The following is a 21,453-nucleotide window of genomic DNA, read 5'->3' as shown; positions in this document are numbered from 1 at the left end:
CAGACACAAAAGACTACATACTTAATGACTTGATTTATTTGAAGGACAAAAATAGGCCAGACAAATGTAGGATAGAAATGAGAGAGTGCCTTTGGGGTCAAGGATAATGAACTGAAAGGAACACGAGAGAAGTTCCTAGGCTGATGGAAATATGCTACATCTTATTTCTGGCGGTGGTTGCATGGGTGTATTAAGTTATCAAAACTTGTCAACCTGGACACTTAAATTTTCTTATTTTATTATGTGTAAATTATACCCTAATAAAAAAAAAATGTCCAGGATAAAAGGACATGGTGTGTTTATAAGGTGGAAATGACTAAAATACTCAGAGCTGATGATTAATTCTTTCCTCAAAATTTATCCCAGAAAACAAGAGTTCAATGCCCCCTGCCCTCCATAAATTATTCATGTATTTTAATCCACAGAGATAAAGGAGTTATTTATTAAAGTCCTTTCTCCTCATGGTATGTCATACAAGGTTGAAATAATCAAAATTGATGAAATAAATCTTAAATGGAATAACCTAGGACATGTAAAAATTAATTAGCAGACCGTGAGACAGGACGTGCCATCTGTCTTTAAAACTTTGGCTGGTGGAATATGAGTTTGGGTCGAGATAACTATGCAAATAAGCGCATATATTCCATAATTCTCCCACCTCTGATTTATACTCTATAAGTTACAAACCCCCAAAATATGATTGATGTCTGAAAAACAAATCCTGTGAGAATACACTATATTATGATATAAAGAACTTAACTAATTCATTACTCTTTCTCTGGTGGCTGATTTCTTCCTACACATAAGGCATTGTGTCTATTGTAATTCCTCTTTGTATCCTTATAACAATCTGGGCAGAATCCTGAAAATAATGGATCCTCGATAATTATTTAATCAATGTATTTACTGACTAGTTAAAATGTATGTCCAAATCACATGTGCTCATAATGGGGAATATACTGCAATTATTTTACGTCTTCATATAAATGTCTGAACCACAGATGATCTCAACAGATAATTTATGGAAAGTATATTTCAGTGGAGTATATGAAATGATGTACAAGTCCAACTCACTTTAGCTTAAAAGTTTAACCATACTATTATTACCTGACTAGATTATTTTTTTAATTATAGAAAAAGTACCATTGTTAGAAATATAAAAACAAACAACAATCCCACTGAGTCTAGTTTTGGTCTCTACTTGAATATCTCAATGATTAGAAAGGCTGCAAGTACATTGTTTTCAATTGAACACCAGATTGGCCAGATCAGAAAAGCTGTGAACTGAGAAGGAAATTGTTATTCCAGTGATGCAACCTCAACTAGAGAGTATCATTCTGCTGGCAGCTGAGACGTCAGGTTTTCTCACTACGAAAACCAATGGTCTTTTAATCACACGTTATAAAAGCACTTGTGATGTATTATATGCAGCTTTTCTTCAAAGATTTTTCTGTTGCTTTCCTTTCTGAGCACAATGGGTTCAAGATGGCTAATGCTGTTTCCTAGTCATGCCGAGGACCTCCTTAACACCACTGGGCTTTCATCATGAAGACAAATGGCAAAACATCAAATGTGTATCTCATTCTAAATAGGGACTCCCACGATCATGTTATTTTTGGGAGAGCAGCTCTCTGGCTCCATGGATATCACTTGAACGGAGTAGCCACGTTCTTCTGCAGCCTTCGCTCGGTCCAGATCCACCAGGCACATGCACTGTTTTCCTGAAATAGAGTCAATGGTATTATGAGACAGTGTTCAGCTAACAGTGCCATTTCAATTTGTTTAAGGGACTCTATACAGTGACAAAAGTCTACAGGTATATAGAGAACGTTATTTGCCCTCAGGTCCTGTTTAGTCTCTTTCAGTTTAATTCCTGATCAGTATAAAGAGAAAACAATTACAAATATATAACATTTCAAAGATTTGTTTCTGCTATAAATTTAAAGAATGTTAACTTTCTAAAATGTATTTATACATAAATCTCAAATAAAAACTACAGATTCTACTTCCCTCTATGGTTAAAAATCCATGTATTGACCTTTTCTCTTTCAAGCCCTTTGAAAACTTAGTATCTGTAATAGTGTAAAAAAATAATATCTGCCTTTAAGAATATCTTAAATGACATGCAAACAAAGGGACACCTGAAAGAATGTTGCATTTTGCACCCAGAGTTTTTAGGACAACAAAGAAGTGAGAAATAGAAAATATTTGTGAAAATTCTCAATTGTGTGCCGATTATTTCAGGTAGATGAGTAATGTAGATTGCAGCATAATCTTAATTTTCAGAGCTCCTGTACCCATATGAAATAGTCGTATTCAATTTTCTTTGTAATCTTTGGAAAACAAGAGGAAACCTGACTGGCAAGGAAAGCAGTGAATTTGTATTCTTTTGGCAAATGCACACTTCTATTTCAAAAGTAGCTCAGGAAAAAAATTTTTTGAGGTTGAATATATTCAAAGCTATGGGTTTTACACTTTCAACTTCTTTAAATTCAATATATAAACTTCTTCCTCCTCTTGGGAAAAGGTTACTGACTTCATATAAATTCACTCATTCAATTTTTCCTCAATAATTATAATCCCTAAACATTATTTCTAAATGATTTATTTGAATGACAGCAGAAATTGCTAAATTAACACAGTTTCAGAAGTGAAGACAGAAAACTGAAATAGAAAAGGTCTTCTGTGGAAGATAGAACAATCCTCACAGAAAAAGTGGAAGGTGAAATCAGTAGGTAGGAATCGGCACCAAGAGATTCAGATTTAAAATATTTTGTATATTTTCCTTAAAAGGCTCATGCCAAAAAAGATGAACTGTGTTAGAGTGATACAAAAAGAGATGCCTAGAATTTCACTTAGGCTACATCACCCTCTCTTCATCAACAGCCATATGGCTGACATTTTTTCCCCTTGAAATATTGTTCCTCCTTTAAGACATCTGTAAATGCATCCCCTCCCCCAACTACTTTTCAATTTAAAATGAAACATTCTCTGTCAGATGGGATGCTCTACATTCCTTCAGTACCCACCCTAGGTTTACACTGCAGCTCACTTAGCCTTGGCTTTGATCCCAGTTCAGTTAATTTTTCCTTTTCTATTACATAGAAGAATCTCATGTTTTCACCCATTGAAGCAGTATCTTTACAACTGAAATCCAGTTTTTGGAAGTCTACCTTTTGGGGTCTGGGAAGATTTCTAAAATGTTCACAGAACAGAAGTATGACCTGTGCAAAGTATAGATGCAGACATTTGATAGAGTCTGACTTTGAGCCTGACTTTCCCTCTTTTCATGCCAGTGATCATGCCAAATGCTTCTCGTCCTCAACCAGCAACTTCCCTCCAGCCACTCACTTCTGGTTTAATGGCTAAAACACCAACCATGTACCCTCCCGTCCACTACACCAATTATGTCTTCATTTGAAGCTAGTGAGGTTATATCAAACGTAATTTGATATATATGTAAATTATACCTCGACATATATATTTGACTGTACATCAGATGTACATTCAACTAACTTAAGAGTGTTGGGAATGGGAAAAGGAGGAAGAAAGAGAGAATGAGAGGGAGTGTTGCTGGCAGGAAGGAGTAAGCTTTTTCCACATGTTTATGCCCCAGTGTGAGAAAGCACTTGTTCCTTCAGCCTCAGGTCTCAAAGCCCTCTCCAGCTGTGAGTATCTTTCTATGCTGACTTTGGTTTTAGAGTTTAAAGGTCACTAGTTCTCATATAACGTGGTCCCTGAGTAAAAGCTAATGACTACATCTGGTGCTCAGCGAAAGAAACAGCAATCTGCTTTCCAGACCAGAATAGTCTTCAATGTGGGGCTTTTCTAAAAAATGTTTAAGACTAATTTTAGCTACACTCAGTCATTCTAAGCCCTACTTTTAGAGCCTAGTTTTCCAGAAATGTGATTCCATCACTAGTGAGCACTGAAAAGGTGGCTAAGAGTTTCATGTCCTGAATCAAATAATTTGGGTTCACTGTGTGGCCCCATCATCTACCAGCTGGAGGGTCCTGGCCAAGCTCTTGTCCCAGCTCTTACCTGTGATATACAAATAACAGTATGTACATACTCCATGGGTGTTTTTATAAGAATTTACGGAGATGATGGGATGATGGGTGGAGGGTATTCAGCTCAATGCTTAAATGTTCAATAACTATTAGCTGCTATTATCCTTCTAAATGACATTTCTTTCTCTAAAGCAAAGTCATAGATACATTTATTACTTAAACTTGGAATGCAATTTTAAGTCTTTCCACTTAGGCAATATTTAATATTACAAGTGTCAAATATATTAGTCTATAATTAATATTATTCAAATATACATTTTTTCCAAGAAAGAAAACATTATCATCCTTGTTTACACATTTTTAATGTATCAATTTTGGCATACATGGTTGATTTTTCCATCTTTATTATTTTCTCATGTTGCTTTTGATAGGTCCTTCAATTTGTTCATAACATAATTCTACTCAATGTACAAACACTGAAAATGTATTTAATTTAAAAGTATTGTTAACAAAAAATGGGATAAGGTGTTATTGTCACAAAGCCCTTTTCGATATGGATTATGTTTTCTGGGAAAAATTAAACTTCAGTTTCTTCTTGATAGACGAACCAGTTCTTTCCAGAGTCGTTGCATTCACTCCTGGGCATCCAGAGCGTAAGGCACTGAACAGCTGCGGGGAACACACGTACCTATCAGCCTTCGCTGCGGGGGGAGCTGGACAGCTGTCTGATCTGCAAATCTGCACAGAATCATGTGTTCCTAAAGGAAAAAGCAATAGTATGTGGGCTTATTTTAAGCTTTTGTTTCAAAATTATTAAAAAAATTTTAAAACTGCCTCATTTTTCTGGAGTTCTACATTGTTTAGTTGAATAAAGTGCTGAACAAATAGTTTGAAATAAGCAACATTTTCAGAAAATGGGGCTCAGTAACTTGATTTCCTCCAAAGAGACAGCTCTTCAGATGTAGTTCTTAGGAAAGATGCATTTCCACTGGCCATTTTACAGTTGATTTTAGCAGAAAATAGTTGCAATTTGCGATTACAACACGTTATACTAAAAGACCTAAAACTCATTTACATTTTTCCTCTAATGAACTTTGAATCCAAGAAGACATTCTAAGTGGCTTTCCTTCCCACTGCCAGAGGGAAAGGAAATCTTATAGTAGATCACAGTTTACAGCTTCTGTAGTCCTCCGGATACACAGCAGAGCTCTGGCTACTCCTCTGCTTTTCCCAACTCTCCCTTCACTCAGTCCCTTTAGAAGAGAGGAGGCTGCTCACTCCCTCTCCTCTTACTCCAAAAGGTGCAGGTCTATTTATGGTGAGAGAAACCACAGAGTAGACCTGTGGGACTGGGAGAGAGATTATTGCTTCTGCTTAACAATTTTAGGAAAGATTGTCATCATCATCATCATCATCATCACCACCCTTTAAAGGGCTGAAAAGCTGATGAGCCTGCACAGCACTTTTAAATTAAATCTGCAAGTAGCCAGAGGTGAGGGATTTCTTGCAGTCAGAATGACTGTAGTGCTCCCATGACAACTGCTCATTCAGAACAGATGCAGTTTCTAAGTGTGTAAATGATCTCACCTGTCAGCTTAGCCAACAGGTTGAACTCAGATTCATCATTTGTCTCTTGGTCTTTTGTACATTCATTTTGCAGCCTCCATTTTTAAGTAAGGTCATTGAAATGATTGTGCAATGCTGGTTCTTTTTGAAGGGTTAAATTTTTCTCAGTTTTAATACATTGCTAAAAACATTTAGTGCTCACTATGAAATTTAGTGGCAATGTGTAAGGTACTAATACAATGGTTTAAATAAATTTTATTAAGCTTCCATTGGCTTCACAAAGGGGCAGAAGAAGAATTTAGAATTATATAATATGAAGAAAAGGCAAGAAAAAATATGCCTTTTGTCTTCATGGTGCTTTTAAATTAAGATTCACTTTAAATATATACAATATTGTGGCAATCACAACCTCAGATAAGGTTCGTTTCTCTTGTCCTGTTAAGTCCCACCCTTACACAAATTATTGGAATTACTTGTGAATGTATTCTCCCCTGTAGGAGTTAAATTCTGAAAGGGGCAGGCACACGGAAGGTATTCAGTAAAGTTTTGCTGGCTAATTGCATGTGGAGAAAAACATTTCTAAAGTTTGGCACTAAAGACGTTTGGCACTAAGTTCATGTAGTTCTGTCTGCTAGCCCACCCATCGTGGTTAAGTTAGAAAACACTGAGATACCATCTTGCCACAGAGTTTACAACTTCTCTATAGAACATTTACATCTAAGATCCTCAACAAGGCTGGTGGCCAAGCAGCTTTGAGGTGTGTGGGAGGAAGAAGAGACAAAGAGATGCATTGGGTACCAGAGAGTTTTCTGCTCTCTGGAAGAGCCTGGGTGCCCCATCGCTTCTGAATCTAGAAATTGTTCTTTCTTTTCTGGGCAGTGGGACTGCGGTACCTGACCTCATTACCCTAGGTTTTTTCCATAAATTCTCTGAGTTTGCTTTACCTAGCATCACTCAAGGAGGGGTCAGACACAAGGGTCTAGTTTTTGTTTATTTTCAATTCATTTTCTACTTTATTAGCCAGGCCTTGAGAAAGGCGAGGTGTTTTGAACATTATGAAAATAAAGTTCCTGGCATGTTTCCCCTAAAACCCATAGTTCCCTAGGATATAAAAACTTAAATCTAGTAGTCAAAGATGAGAAAAGTTCTGGTTTGAAGAGAAGTATGAACATGAAAGTTTCTCTTTTCTCCACAGGTTCTGTCTGTACACCGATGGGTGGAGGGGGGGCGCTGGGAGAGGTGAGAGGCGAGAGTAGGAGACAGAGTTGGAGCTGGGCACCTAAGAGGTAGAGGTGAAGCGGATATAGGTGCTGACGTGGTAGAGTGAACATTTTTAGGTCACTGTACCTCATTATTTCGCTTTTGGAAAGGGAAGAAAGTAAAATTCCTAGAAGGCAGGGGCTGGTATATAGAATGATACTATACATTTTTAGTAAGTCTGTGCAAGAAGTGGAATTAACAAAACTAAAAACCCAAATTTATTAACTTGTAATAGGATTATTTATGTATTTCTCTCAAACATTATCATTTCTTAGATTTCATTATGTCATGTTGTTGATCATTTAATTAGTTAGTAGTGATGTTCGGAGAGGCGGAAACTATTTTGCTCAGGTTGGCAACTCAGAACTGCGCAGCGTGCAGATGACTGTTGGCAGGCAGTTCTCTGTGAGTCTCTGTGTGTCTTCCCGTCTGTGAGCAGAGGCACTGCCTTCAGTCCAGATCAGAGGTTGCACACTACGGTCCACAGGCCAAACCCAGCCTATGACCCAGTTTTGTACACCTTGAAAGCTAAGATTTTTTAAAAAACATTTTTAAAGGGTTGTAAACTACAACAAAGAGAAGGGCAATGTAGAATACCTGGGAGATTTGTAAGTAGCTCACAAAACCTAAAATTATTATCTGACCTCTTTCTGGAAATTTTGCCTCTGCTCCAGATTATCCTACAAATGTACTTGGTGGATAAACAGCCTTGGGAACTACATAGCAGAGGGCAGGCATGCTTACTGAAAGACTAGGTCTTAAAGCACTTGGATTTCCTAAACTCAGGTCTCCTCTTCTGTAAGGCAACTCACTGTGTGTGTAAGTGTCACCTGGCTCTTTCTGAGCTGCCCTGTAGCAACTGGGCCTCAGGCAGTTGGTGTAGATATGGCCGTCTGGCTTCTCCTATCGCTGTGAGTGACCACTGAGTGACCACTGTGTCCGTCTCTGACTCCGGAGTGTCCCGCCCTCTGTCGGCATCCATGCGCCTGCGGCAGGCTAGCAGGTTGGCTAGCAAGTAGGGTAGACACTCAGACCCTCTACAAAATCTTGTCAACTACTTAATGAGTAATCTTTTTTGTTGTTGCTGTTGTTGTGAAGAATAAGAATTTATTTTTTATTTTTTAATTTATTTTTTACTCTTTTTCTATTACAGTTGTCCCATCCCCCACCCCTTTGCTCTCCCCTGCTCCACCCACCTAAGAGTAATCTTGATTTCAAAAAGGAAATGCACATTAGATGTTCATGAGTACTTCAAGTATAACTATAGATTATATACTCCAGTAGAAATCTGAGAGGAAAAAATATAAAGAAGAGATAAAAAGTATATTATAGGAATACATCTCTAGATCTTTAAAGGTTACCTTGTATGATAAAGTTTTCTTAAATTGTTCACTGAAATAGAAAAGAAAAACAAATTAGTCATCCTTTTAAATACCAAATATTAGGAGTAGGAATAGTCTTAAAGGAACTAAATCATAAACAAAAAGATACATTTCATCTGAAGAGTATGCAATACAATCCTGAACTAAAAACTATGACAGTTTGAAATGCCTTTATAAAAAGGCAAAAGCATACCATCAGTATGTTATTAATTTAAAAATTTTCTTTCAAAGATTTTTTACATTATTAGAGAAGCACAATCATTTCTTTTCTCTTTCCAGCTTGAATGCACAGATTCAATCTGTTTTAAAATGTGGGTTTTATTGTTATTCAGGTGTGCAGGGTCCAACAGATCAGGAGAGGACTGCCATTAGAAAGATAGTTTGTTCCTCACAGCTTCTGGGAGGAGGGGCATGTCATGCCTTGCAGGGCCACACGGGAAGTACCAGCGGGGCAGAAGGCAGAGGGAAGGAGCCCTTGCTGCAGATTCCCTGGGAAGGAATGGCAAAGGTGGGGTGCACAAGGTTAGGATTGGCTAGTGTAATGTGAGCAATTTCGGGGGGGCGGGGGGCAGGGGCTGTCCCTGCTTGTCTGTTATCTGGCCCTGGTTCTCCAATGACAAATGTCATTGGGCAAATGTCAGTAAATCTACAGAGATGTGATAAAGTTGGCAGATTTTAAATTGAGACTTTAAAATCAGTTAAGTGAGACCGCAGGCTGAACAACTCAAATTAGCATTATTAAGGCTCTTTTTAGTGCTAGAGTGAGATTTCTTGGTGGGTTATAAAATATGCATTTTATCTAAGTAGATTTAGAAGAAAATGAAATTTCAACTATTGAATAAGCTTCAAGTTATATTTTATTTTTGGCTTGTCCATAGTTCCTTTGATTTTTCTCTCAACTAGTTGCAAATTGTTGTAGAGAATGAAACAATGAAAGACAAAGAATAAGAATGCTATAATTTTTACTTTTAACTTTAAATTACTTCGATGCTTTTAAGCATAAATACTAATAAAAAATAAATTATAAGGTTTCTTAAAAGTAATGATGCAAATGATAAGAAGTCTTTTTTGATAAATTATAGGATAGACTTTCCAAAACTAACACGTTTATTCTATTCTACAGTTAAAACGATCAGCTTGATTATCAGTAACTACGGCTCAGAGAATGGAATGTCGTGAACACCAAGAGTGGCCCTCCAATAAGCTGAGTTAAAGTGATGAGAATTAAAATGGCTGTGGAACTTGCAAACTAATCACCACCTGTGGGCAGTACTTAGAAATGCTCCTGCTACTACTTTACCTAGCAACAGCTTACATTTATTGAGTACTTAACTCTATGCTGCTTCTAAGTGCCTTACATATATATCATTTGATTCCCACAAAAACCTTGGGGTAGTTTACTATTATAACTCCCATCTTGTAGGTGAGAAAATGTAGGCAAAAAAGAGTTTAAATGAATTACTGGAGGTGAAAAAACATATAAAAGGAAGAGGAGCCAATATTTGCCTGCAGGTAAAATACTTCTAGTTCCTAAGCACTTAACCACTATACCTACTGCCTCTATAGGCAATGATTTCCATTCAGAAGTACACAGAGAAGTGCTGAAGCTGGTATGCTTCTGGTCTTGTGACTCCTAGACTGACTTGCTTCTAAATTTCAACAGAAGCTGGATCCAGGAGAAAAATCAAGGGCAGACATAGAGGAGATCCTCTCTTCCTTATCTAACCTGTAAACAATACTTGCCATTGTGGGAAGAGAAAATGAGCTCAAAACTGAAGTCTCATTGAAACTTTGTATCAAAAGAGTTTTGTGCACTGGTTTAATCCCCATATTGCTGCCTTAGGTAGAACACTAACTTTCACCTTTTTGGAAAATTGAACTTGGAGGTATTCTGAATAAAGCCGTAACAGCAAGGGCAGGTCACAAAGGAAGCCCGAGTTTTGGTGCACAGCTCGATCACCATGTCTGTTGCCACTCCACAAGCATGCAGTGCCACCTGGGAAACAAAACCAGACCTTAGCGCTAAGTTCTTTCTTAACAGTGCAATTTTTGTGTCTTTTTAAAAGAGACTTTTTGGGAGGACTGATCCTCAAGAGGTTTCAAGTTACCAGAATATTATTCCATAATAGTTCTCATTTGGACACACCAAGGAACTAGTCAGCTATTCTTATTAATTAAAAAAATTAAGCAAGGTTGAAAATTACAAATGGAATATCGCAAATGAAGCATAAGATTAATTCGGTGGAGAACCTGACATGATGTTAAATATGGAAAATATAGTATGTCTATATTAGTGCTCTTGCTTTTATGAATTTACTTCAGTTGTAGCATTGTTGCAAGAATACTAGGTTGAAATTAGAATTTCCTCTAGACTAGAACTCTAGTTGGCTATGTGAGCCTGGGCCACTAAAAATTTAATTTCTTTGAGCCTTAGTCTCTTCAACTATAAACTATGGTTAACATGACATATCATATTAATGATGCAAAGATAAAATAAAAATGTATTTGAAGACACTTTATTAAATGCTGCATAAATACAATCTAATTAGTGCTTTGTAAAAACTTACTGAATTATATTTACATAGCACATTTTCATATTCATATTATTACAGTTATTATCATTAATAATAAATTGCATAAACTACTTTCAATAGGTTTATTTAAAAAGGAACAAATAAAATTAAAAATTGAAGTCATGATTGGGGCTTCAATAATTCATGAAAAGAAAAGTAACTCTAAAAATGATTTTAAAATGTTTTCAAAGCAAATTCCTTAAATATATCTATACTGTATTACAAAATAGACAATTTTGAAAATTATTATGACAAACAAAGCAAGATAGGACTATTATGAAAGAAAATCAGATGTAGGAATCCTGAAGAATGAAGCATTTTTTCAAAAAAATGCTCGTATTTCCACTTCATTCTGGACAGAAGCAAATTGTATTACATTATAATTGCCCTTTCTAGGGACAGATCTCTCAACTTCAGGGTAGGCAGTGGCATTTAGGGTGAAGAGAATATTTTCTGGAAATTTCTGAATGTGAAATAGTAAAAGCCAGATTCCGTTTTGAGCTGGAAAACCAAAAACAATGCTGTATTGGGAAGAGAAAAGCAAGCTATCTGCTCTCAATCCTTATCCTGAATTCTCTCCTCCTTCTAAGCTTACATCAACTACAGAGAAATCAACAATCCTTATGATTGCTGTCAACCCACTTTTTTGGTTTCACTTTGAAAATTGAGCCTACAAAGGCCACTGCCAGTGAAGGCAGCAACAACTACAGTGTAACTGAGATACTACAAAACATTGATTTCTCATTTGACCCTTTTTTTTTTAAATAGCTCTAAAGAGCAAAAATAAGGCTAATTCTTATTTTCATGAGTGGCTAGAGAAAATCTCATAGTAAAAATTATGGATGCATTTTTCTCTGGAGGGAGAGAGAAGAGAACCAACACTCACTGAGTGCCCTTTATGTACTGGTGCTATGCTGAGTGATTGCACGCAAATCTTTCCATGCTCACAACAGCCCTGAAAGATTTTATTGTCTCCATTTCAGAAGTGAGGAAATTAAGGCTCCAGGGAATTAAACGAGGACCCACAAAAAAGCATCTCCTAAGGGGCAGGATCCTGACTCCAGGCATCAACTACAACAGGAGGCTTCCCTCCACAACCCTCTAAGGCTCTTAAAGAATAGTTTAGACAATTTTAAGTTTTCTTTTTTATTATACTTTATTGATTATGCTATCACAGTTCCAAAATTTCCCCCTTTTGCCCCCTGTAACCAGCATCCCCTACTCCCTCAGGCAATCCTCACACCATTGTTCATGTCCATGGGTCATGCGTATTAAGTTATTTGGCTACTCCATTTCCTACACTGTACTTTACAACCCCATGGCTATTCTGTGACTACCTATTTGGACTTCTTATTTCCCCCATACCCCCTTCATATCTGGCAACCATCAAAACACCCTCCATATCCATAATTCTGTCTCTGTTCTTGTTTGCTTGGTTTCTTTTAGATTCATTGTTGATGGATATGTATTTATGCCATTTTATTATTCATAGTTTTGATCTTCTTTTGCTTAAACAAGTTCCTTTAACATTTCATATAATAATGGTTTGATGATGATGGATTTCTTTATTTTTTTGTTTGTTTTTGTGGTTTTTTTTTTTTTCCCCCTGGGAAGCTCTTTATCTGTCCTCTGATTATAAATAATAGCTTTGCTGGGTAGAGCAATCTTGGCTGTAGGCCCCTGCTTTTCATGACTTTGAATATTTATTGCCAATCACTTCTAGTCTGTAAAGTTTCCTTTGATAAATCAGCTGACAGTCTTATGGGAATGCCCCTGTAGGTAACTAACTGCTTTTCTCTGGCTGCTTTTAAGATTCTCTCTTTATCTTTAAGTTTTGGCATTTTAATTATGATGTGCCTTGGCATTGGCCTCTTTGCATCCATCTTATTTGGGACTCTCTGTGCTTCCTGGACTTGTATGTGTGTTTCCTTCACCAAATTAGGGATTTTTCTTTCATTATTTTTTCAACTAGATTTCCAATTTCTTGCTTTTTCTCTTCTCCTTCTGGCACCCTTATGATGCGAATGTTGGAACACTTGAAGTTGTCCTAAGGCTGCTTATACTATTCTCATTGTTTTGGATTCTTTTTTCTTCTTCTTGTTCTGATTGCTTGTTTTTTTTTTTTGCTTCTTTATGTTCCAAACCATTGATTTTCAGCTTCATCCACTCTAGTGCTGTTGCCCTGTAAATTGTTCTTTATTTCAATTAGTGCATCCTTTGTTTCTGAGTGGATCTTTTTTATGATGTTGAGGTCCTCACTAAGTTCTTTAAACATCTTTATAACCAATGTTTTAAACTCTGCATCTGAAAAATTGCTTATCTCCACTTTGTTTAGTTCTTTTTCTGGAGTTTTGTTCTGTTCTTTCATTTGGGCCATATTTATTTGTCTCCTCATTTAGGCAGCCTTCCTGTTTTTGTTTCTATATATTAGGCACAGCTTCTGTAACTTACTGTCTTGGTCGTCGTCGGCAGCCATCCGTCTCGAGAGACGATGGTGTAGCTTCTTAAGAATCTATGTGCACCGCCGAGAATGGCTGTGCAGTCCGACTCGGGAGTGACATGGTATCTGTCTCCTCCCGTGTTGAATCGACATCTTGCGATGAAGCTACAGAGCCTGGGCAGGGTGATATGGAGGGTCTGCTGTTGCCCATGCAGCAGACCCCCCCTCTCTTCGCAGCTGAAGGATCCAAGGGAAAGACGGAGTCAATATAGCTTGGCTTCAGGTGCGCCGCAGGAGTTGCCGGTGTTGACTACAACGTCAAACCGCCTTGGGGACTCCGGCTCTGGATTTTCTGTCGGGGTTTACTCCCTTAGCCTTTCCCCTGAAGAGGTATGCCGCAAGGCAGCGGAGGTTTTTTGGAGTCAGAGTTTTCCTTCTCTGATGTGCCCTGACTGGAAGATCGAACCAGCGACACTCAGCTTGCAGGCCGACGCTCAGCATGGCCTAATACAGTAGGTGTTCTCTAGGGTCCAGTGGCTTAGCCTCCCCTATTACCCAAGCTGGGTGCTCAAGATGCACCCTTTGTGTGGGCTGAGTACACTCTCCTTTTGTAGTTGAGCCTTGATTGCTCTTGGCAGGTCAACAGCCTTGATTGCTCTTGGCAGGTCAACGGGAGGGATTTACCCAGGTCAGTCAGCTGCAAGTACTGGCTGTGACCACTGACCACCAACCTCCACCCTCCATGGAGGATCAGCTGTGCAGGGGCAGGGTGGTGGTGCTCCTATGTGGTCTGTAGCTGTCCACTGGGTGCACAGGCTCTGGGATTTCCTGGAGTGGTACAGCCAAGTTCAGCCCCCACCTGTGTTCTGCCTGCAGCCATTCTACATGAGCTATAAAGCAATCTGAGATGGCTGCTACTTGTGCTGGGCTTGGAGATTACCATGTGGAGCCAAGCTGTGAATCTAGGCTGGCTGCTGCTAACGCCAGGTATGGGGGCTGGAGCCTCACTGAGGCCAGCTGTCATTTGTTTGATAGGATTTAGGAAGTTGCACAGCATGAGCCAAGACTAGTCATTCATATGTAAAAGTCACAGTTAACAGTTTAGGTCGGCCCTTAAGTTGGGTGAGGTGGAGTCTCAGGGGATCTCCGGGGCAGAGCAGTGTTAGCCAGGTTGATGGAGTCTCAGAAATGGGACCCACCTGCTGGATCTGTGGCTCTGTGGTGGGGGACAATAGCCTCTGCCCGCCTTTCTGTCTGGGAGAAAACTATCCCACAGCTCCTGCCTTGATGCCAGACACTTCAGTTTCTCCCTGTATGCCACTGGTGCCGTTCAAGCTGCTACTCCAGTGCTGGAGCTCAGAGGGAGTGAGTCTGAGTAAGTCCGTGTGTGGGCTCTTTAAGGGGAACTGCTTGGGACTCCAGAAGTTTCTTCCACTGACTCAATCCCCACTGTTTTTTACAGCCAGATATTATGGGGACTTATCTTCCTGGCACTGGAACCCTGGGCTATGGGCTTGGTGTTGGGCTTAAACTCCTCACTCCTGAGGTATCCCTCCTGAATTTTTATCCACCACGTGTATGTGGGACCAGCCTGTTCCACGTCTCCACCCCTCCTACCAGTCTGGATGGATGTGGTTTATTTAATTCCATAGCTGTCAGACTTCCATTCCACTTGATTTCTGATGGTTCTGTGTGATGGTTATTCTATAATTTAGTTGTAATTTTGATGTGGTTGTGTGAGGAGGTTAGAGCCATGTTTATCTATGCCGCAATCTTGACCGAAAGTCTGACAATTTACTTTTATGTATCTCTTTTGACTTATGTTCACATTACTATTGCTACATGCAAAAGAGTAAGTTTATTTCCCTCATTTAAACAACACAACTAAATATAAGCACTATTTACATGATGGATTTTAAGTCTAAAAGATTTTATTGCATCACATGCTGTTAATTTCCATTGTAATCAAATGGAGGTCAGAAATAACAGGCAAATAAATGAAGATATACTGATCAATGAAACCACGTGAATATGGAAATTTAGCATACAACAAAGGTGGAGCTTCCCATCACTAGGGAAAACATCGACTTTTAAAAGAAGTGGTGTTGGGTTAACCTGATAGCTATATAAAAAATAAAATTAGATCCTTTCTTCTCACTGCACATAATAAATTTTAAATAGATTAAAGGTTTAAAATAATAATAAAAAAAGGCAAAGGTGAATTCCTCCATAACTTAGGGGAGCGGGAAATACTTTCTTAACTAGGTCTAAAAGTCCACATGCAATAAGGGGGAAGGTTAATAAATTTACAAAGTAAAAAAAAATTAAAACCCTTTAAAATGGCAAAACTGTCCCAAAACCACATGTAAAAAGCCAAGCAACAAAGTAAGAAAAATATTTGCCATTTATAGCATAAAAAAGGGTTAATATCCCTAATGTATGACAAGCTGCTAGAAATAAAGAAAAAGCCCAATAATCTGATAGAAAAATGAGCAAGCAATTTGGACAGTTCCCAAACAATAATATACAAATAGGCCTTAAACCAAACTGATTTAATACTGCTCAGATTAATAGGCATAAATATTTAGACTACATTAAGATATTACTTATCACCTATTAAAATAACAAAAATCCTAAAAAGTGATGCCAGTCTATGGGTCAAGCTGTGGGGAAACAAAAATGTCACAACCCTATGGAAGAGGATTTTGGTAATATTCAGCAAAATTACACATGTAATTTCCTATTTCACATCCAAAAATTTGTTCAAGGGACACATTGGCAAAAATATATAAAAGATTTATTCATTGAGGCAGCATTTAAAATAACAAAGTGGAAACTAACCAATTTTCCACAGATAAGAGGACTGAATAATAAACACAATGAAGTGCTCCGCAGATCTAGCAAGAGGTGAGGAATATCTCTATATATGGCTGTGGAAGATATTAAATGAAAAACAATGTTAAAGAACTCTGAAACCACTTTCAGTAACCATAGCTCCTTTATAGAACTCTAGTGGGTATATTGTGGGCTAAAACAAGAAATATGCTGATGCCATTAGGAAACAGACTTTTTTTTTTACCATAAGAAAGAAGAGATATATGATAAATAAATGAGGGTAAGTTCAAATTCCATCATCCTGAATTTACATTGGAAGTATCAGAATGAACCCATGATGATTTTGTTAAAAAAAAAAGAGAGAGAAAGAAATATTGCATAGCTTACACCATGGAGAAGCCTAGAAACAAAGACCAAATCAGTAGCAATGACCATTCCTGGTACCTAGACTGCGGTAATCATTTTCTCCATGGAGAAATAGCTGATGAGACAGGAGATACCCAAGATGAGCTGGAACAGCTTTTACACGGAAAGCATGGATGCTCTCCACACTGTTGAAGCCTCATCAAAAAGACTCAGGGGCCAACTCCAACAGGCTCCCACTGAACACAGATGGGTGGGAATATTTGAGCATCAATGACAATGGATTGAAGTATTTCAAATATTAAATTGATGAGTCAATAATCAAACTGAAAAATACTAACTGGTTACTTTGGTAGATAAGCAACTCACTTTGAAAACTGGAAAATATAAGAAAAGAAACTAGTTTTATCTGGCATTTGCTATGTAAACTACATCTCAGTGCAACCAAATAGTTGATAAAGAAAAGTAAATAAAGGCAGAATGATAAAATTAGAAGACCACCATCACTTCATAATCCTTACTAATAATAGAGCCAGAGGCAATGACCAGGAAAGCTAATGTCACAGGATGGCAGCCAGATGGAAGTGCCTGCAGAGAGAACTCACCCCACCTATGCTGTTGTCTCACGCAGAAGTGGACCTGATCTGATTATGCCATTATACTCAAGACCTAACTACCAATTCCTAGACAATATAGGGAACAAGTTAACATGTGAGACAACACTAGGAGGATGTGATCAGCAAAATCCAGCCTGCTGAAAACTCTAAAGGAGAAATGGTTGCTTCTGTAAGCACATCAGGTGCAAGGGGAAAAAGAGACAGCCATGATGTGGTAGACAGAATAGTTACTCAAAGATGTTCACATCCTAATATTTAGAACCTGTCAACAGGGCAGAAAGATTACTTTGCAGATGTAAGTTAAGATTAAACACCTTAAAACAGCAAGATTATTCTGGATTGCATAGATGGACTCAGTCTAATCACGTGAGGCCTCAAAATAGAGAACTTTCTCAGGCAGGAAGCAGGAGATACGAGACAGAAGGAAAAGCCAGAGTTGGAAGCCTGAGGTGGACGTGACCCCCCACTGCTGGCTTTCAGACTGAGGAGGCTAGGGGCCAGGGAACACATGTACTTCTATAGAAGCTGATAACAATCCCAGCTGTGCCAGGAGGGGAGCAGGAAGCTCAGTCCTACGACCACTTGGAATTGAATCTACCAACAACCTGAATGACCCTGAAAGTGGATTCTACCTCCAGAAAAAAGTCAAACCAAGCCAATGCCTGATTTTGACCTAATGACACCTGGATCAGAGAGACTAATTGAGCCCACCTGGATTTCTGACCTATAGACTTGTAAGATAATAAATTTGTGTTATCATAAGCTGCCAAGTTTGTGGTCATTTGTTACAACAGAAAAAGAATACTAAAGCAGATGAGAACTTATCAATTTTAAGCCTTAAGATTCACATTAGCTGTTTCAATTTTTGAATCTTATGGTAATTCTTATTAAAAGAAATATGCTATAAAAATCATGAAATACCTGTATAGGGAATTTCTGCAAGAATGTGAAGTTGAGTGATTTTGTCGAGGAATTTGTTAGTCTTTCTTCTTAATAAAAAAAGTCTACAATTACTACTTTAGTTCTAGAAACTGCACAATTCATTCATTCATCATTCATTAATTAATTCATTCAACAATCACAGGCATTTCCTGTGTATTGGTATTATGGTAGTGGCTGTGAATACAAAAGTAAAAAATACAGCTCCTTTTCTATGCTCTATTAACAGTAACAACCGAATCCAAATTATTTAATACATTAGTTAACTCAATGTCGGGATTGTATAAGTTTAAACAACTCATGAAGTTATTTAATGTGTCTAATATGTATAACTCACAGGGGATATAAAGAAGAGTAAAACACTACACATCATTCTAGTTTCTGTTTCTGAGTGTATGACTACCTTAGGTACCTCATATAAGTAGAATCATACAATATTCGCCTTTTTGTGACTGGCTTATCTCACATTGCATAATGTCACCAAGGTTCATTCATATTGCAGCTTATGACAAAATTTCCTTCTTTTAAAAGGCTGAATAATATTCCATTGTCCCTACATATGTATACTACACTGTGTTTATCCATTCACCTGTCCATGGACACTGCGTTGTTCCCACCTCTTGGCTATTGCAAATATCTATTTTAAGATGAGGAAATTGAGGCCCACAGAGGTTAAGTAACTTGGTCTACTTTACCAAATAAATTAAAGAACCTAACTGAGATAGTTTGGGGCCTTCATCCTAAATAACTACTCTACAAATACATTTCCTCTCATTTTATTCATCTCACTGGTCCAAATAAGTATCTTCAAAATTACAGCACCATAGGGAATGAGCATGTATTCAGGATTTGTCAGATGTCAGCATTTTTACATAGATTTTTAAAATTGATTTTATCCTTTAATTTTCCCCCTTAATTTAATACTTTAAGTAACTCTTATTATCTCCACTTGCAATAATATGTCCAAGGTCACCTAGCCAGCAAGCATTCCAGATGATTTCTGAATCTAAGTCTGATTCCAGAGTTCATATTCTTTCCATTATATCATGAAGGCCATGCCTTTCAACCAGCATCTTTGGAGCTGGAAGGAACCTTAGAGACCATCTGTTTTTAATGAAGGATTTATGGTTATCAATCTTAGGATCACCATTGCTGTAGGACAAAAAGAAATAAAAAAGACTTCCGGCCAAGATGGAGGCATAGTCAGACATGCTGCATCTCCCTCCACAACTAAAAAGGAATACAACTACCTCAAAGCTATAAACAACCAAAAGTTACAGAAAATCAAATGGCATGGAAGTCCAACAAACAAAGACATAAAGAAGAAATACAGTAGTCCCTCTCTATATCGCGGTTCACTTATCGCGGCCTCACTGTATCACGGGATTTTAACAAATAATATATTTCATTATTTATCGTGGATTTTTTGCTCTATCGTGGGATTTTGCAGTACAGTATATGTATTTATATGCATAGTATTTATGAATTTAATGATTTTTGCCTAAAAATTTTCAAAAGATATAATGATTGCAACATTAAAAGAATATTAAATTGAAATAAAACACTGCACACTGTTTACAGTATGTATTTTTTTTGTGGACAAACACATACATTATGCTGAAAACGAGATGTATGCTTGAGCTCATTTGCCTACGTGAGACTGTACACGGTACACAATTGGCTGATTGATGGAAGGCGACCAACCAGAGCATTGTCTTGTGTATCGTGGGCACTGATTGGCTCAGTAACCGTAGCATCAGTCTGTCTGCTATCCCACACTGTGCGCATATGTTCAGCATCCCACCTTGTCCACTTCACTCCTACCTCTGATTGCTGTGGATAATTTTGCTCTGCGGTGTTGTGTTTTGTGAAATTTTCCTTAAAGACTGAATTTATTGCAAGCCCTATGATGCCACCCAAACATTCTGCATCTTCTAAGGATTCTGGCAGTGAACCCAAGTGCCAGAGGAAGATGCTTACCATAAAAGAGAAGATGAAACTTCTCGACATGTTGAAGGAAGGGAGAAGCTATGCATCTGTTGGCTGCCATTACGGGATCAACGAGTCTACGGTTCACTATATAAAGAAAGATGAGAAGAATATCACATCTACAGCATCAGTGACTTTCAACAAAACAGCAAAGAGGGTGGTTACTTCCCGCAATAAGATTATTGTGAAGATGGAGTCTGCATTAGCTGTGTGGATAAACAATTGCAGAAAAAAGAATATCTCTCTGGATACAAACACCATCTGGATGAAGGCCAAGCAACTGTATGATCATTTAGCAGCAAAAAGGGATGATCACGATGGTGATGAGAATGAAGAAGATGATGACGATGACGACGCTGAAGCAGGACCTTCAAGTGCTTCTCCAACCAGACCAACACCATTCAGTGTCAGCAAGGGCTGGTTTGACAAAGTTCAGAAACGCTTTGGACTCAAGAGTGTTTCTCTGCACGGAGAGGCTGCCTCTGCAGATAAAGCCGGAGCCGAGGAGTATGTGAACAACACGTTCAAAGACATCATTGAGGAAGGAGGCTATAAGCCTGAACAAGTTTTCAACATGGACGAAATGGGCTTATTCTGGAAATAGGTGCTGTCTCGCACTTTCATTATGAAGGAAGAAGCAAAAGCCCCTGGTTTCAAGGCCCAAAAAGATAGGGTAACTTTAATCATGTATGGGAATGCTGCGGGCTTTATGATAAAGCCAGGGCTTATTTATAAGTCCAAGAACCCAAAGGTCCTAAAAGAACAAAAATAAGAATGTGTTGCCTGTGTACCGATGCACAATCCTAACGCTTGGATCACGAAACTCCTCACGACTGATTGGTTTCATCAATGTTTTTTCCTGGAGGTTAAGGTTTATCTGGCAGAGAAAGGCCTTGATTTCAAAGTGCTTCTGATATGAGCAATGCTGGAGGCCATGATGTAGACCTGACGTATGATGGTGTCCAGATAGACTTCTTGCTGCCGAACACCACATCGCTCATTCAGCCAATGGATCAAGGCGTTATTCGTGTTTCTAAGGTGCTCTACACCCGAAACACCCCGCAAAACCTCACTGAAGCTATAAACTCAGATGAAGACTTCTCACTAAAGGCGTACTGGCGTGAGTACACAATTGCATCGTGTCTCCGAAATATTCAAAAGACCATAAAGGAGATGAAGAGTAAGACTTTGAATGCCATCTGGAAAAAACTGTGGCCAGAAGTGGTCTATGATTACAAGGGACTCTCTTCTGATGAAATCCATCACTCTGCGGTGGATAAGGCCATGAAGCTGGCAAAAATACTGGGAGGAGAGGGCTTCAGTGACATGACTTCTGAAGACGTAAATACCCTGATCGATGTGAACTCTCAACCATTGATGGACAAAGACCTGGAGGAGCTGACTAAGTCAGCAGGTGAAAAAGAACATGAGGAACAAGATGAACAATGGGTTGAAGAAGAGGAGGAAGCTGGCCTAACA

At 38.3% G+C, this 21,453-nt stretch overlaps 1 protein-coding gene across 1 annotated transcript in view; it reads right to left on the bottom strand.

Moving 5' to 3' along the window:
- Positions 1 to 961: 961 nt before the first annotated feature.
- GSTCD (glutathione S-transferase C-terminal domain containing) overlaps positions 962 to 21,453 on the bottom strand; it is a 136,646-nt gene continuing 116,154 nt past the window's right edge. The window contains exons 9-12 of the mRNA XM_090266369.1: positions 10,081 to 10,214; positions 8,198 to 8,228; positions 4,699 to 4,768; positions 962 to 1,721 (exon numbers count right to left, since the gene is read on the bottom strand). Coding sequence (XP_090122495.1) covers positions 1,585 to 1,721; positions 4,699 to 4,768; positions 8,198 to 8,228; positions 10,081 to 10,214 — 372 coding nt within the window. The 3' untranslated portion in view covers positions 962 to 1,584. The remainder of the gene's footprint in view (positions 1,722 to 4,698; positions 4,769 to 8,197; positions 8,229 to 10,080; positions 10,215 to 21,453) is intronic.

The sequence above is a fragment of the Furipterus horrens genome, unplaced genomic scaffold (assembly GCF_987537825.1).
Source record: "Furipterus horrens unplaced genomic scaffold, mFurHor1.1.pri manual_scaffold_2, whole genome shotgun sequence".
NCBI lineage: Eukaryota > Metazoa > Chordata > Mammalia > Chiroptera > Furipteridae > Furipterus > Furipterus horrens.
This window is presented reverse-complemented; position numbering and strand designations above follow the sequence as displayed.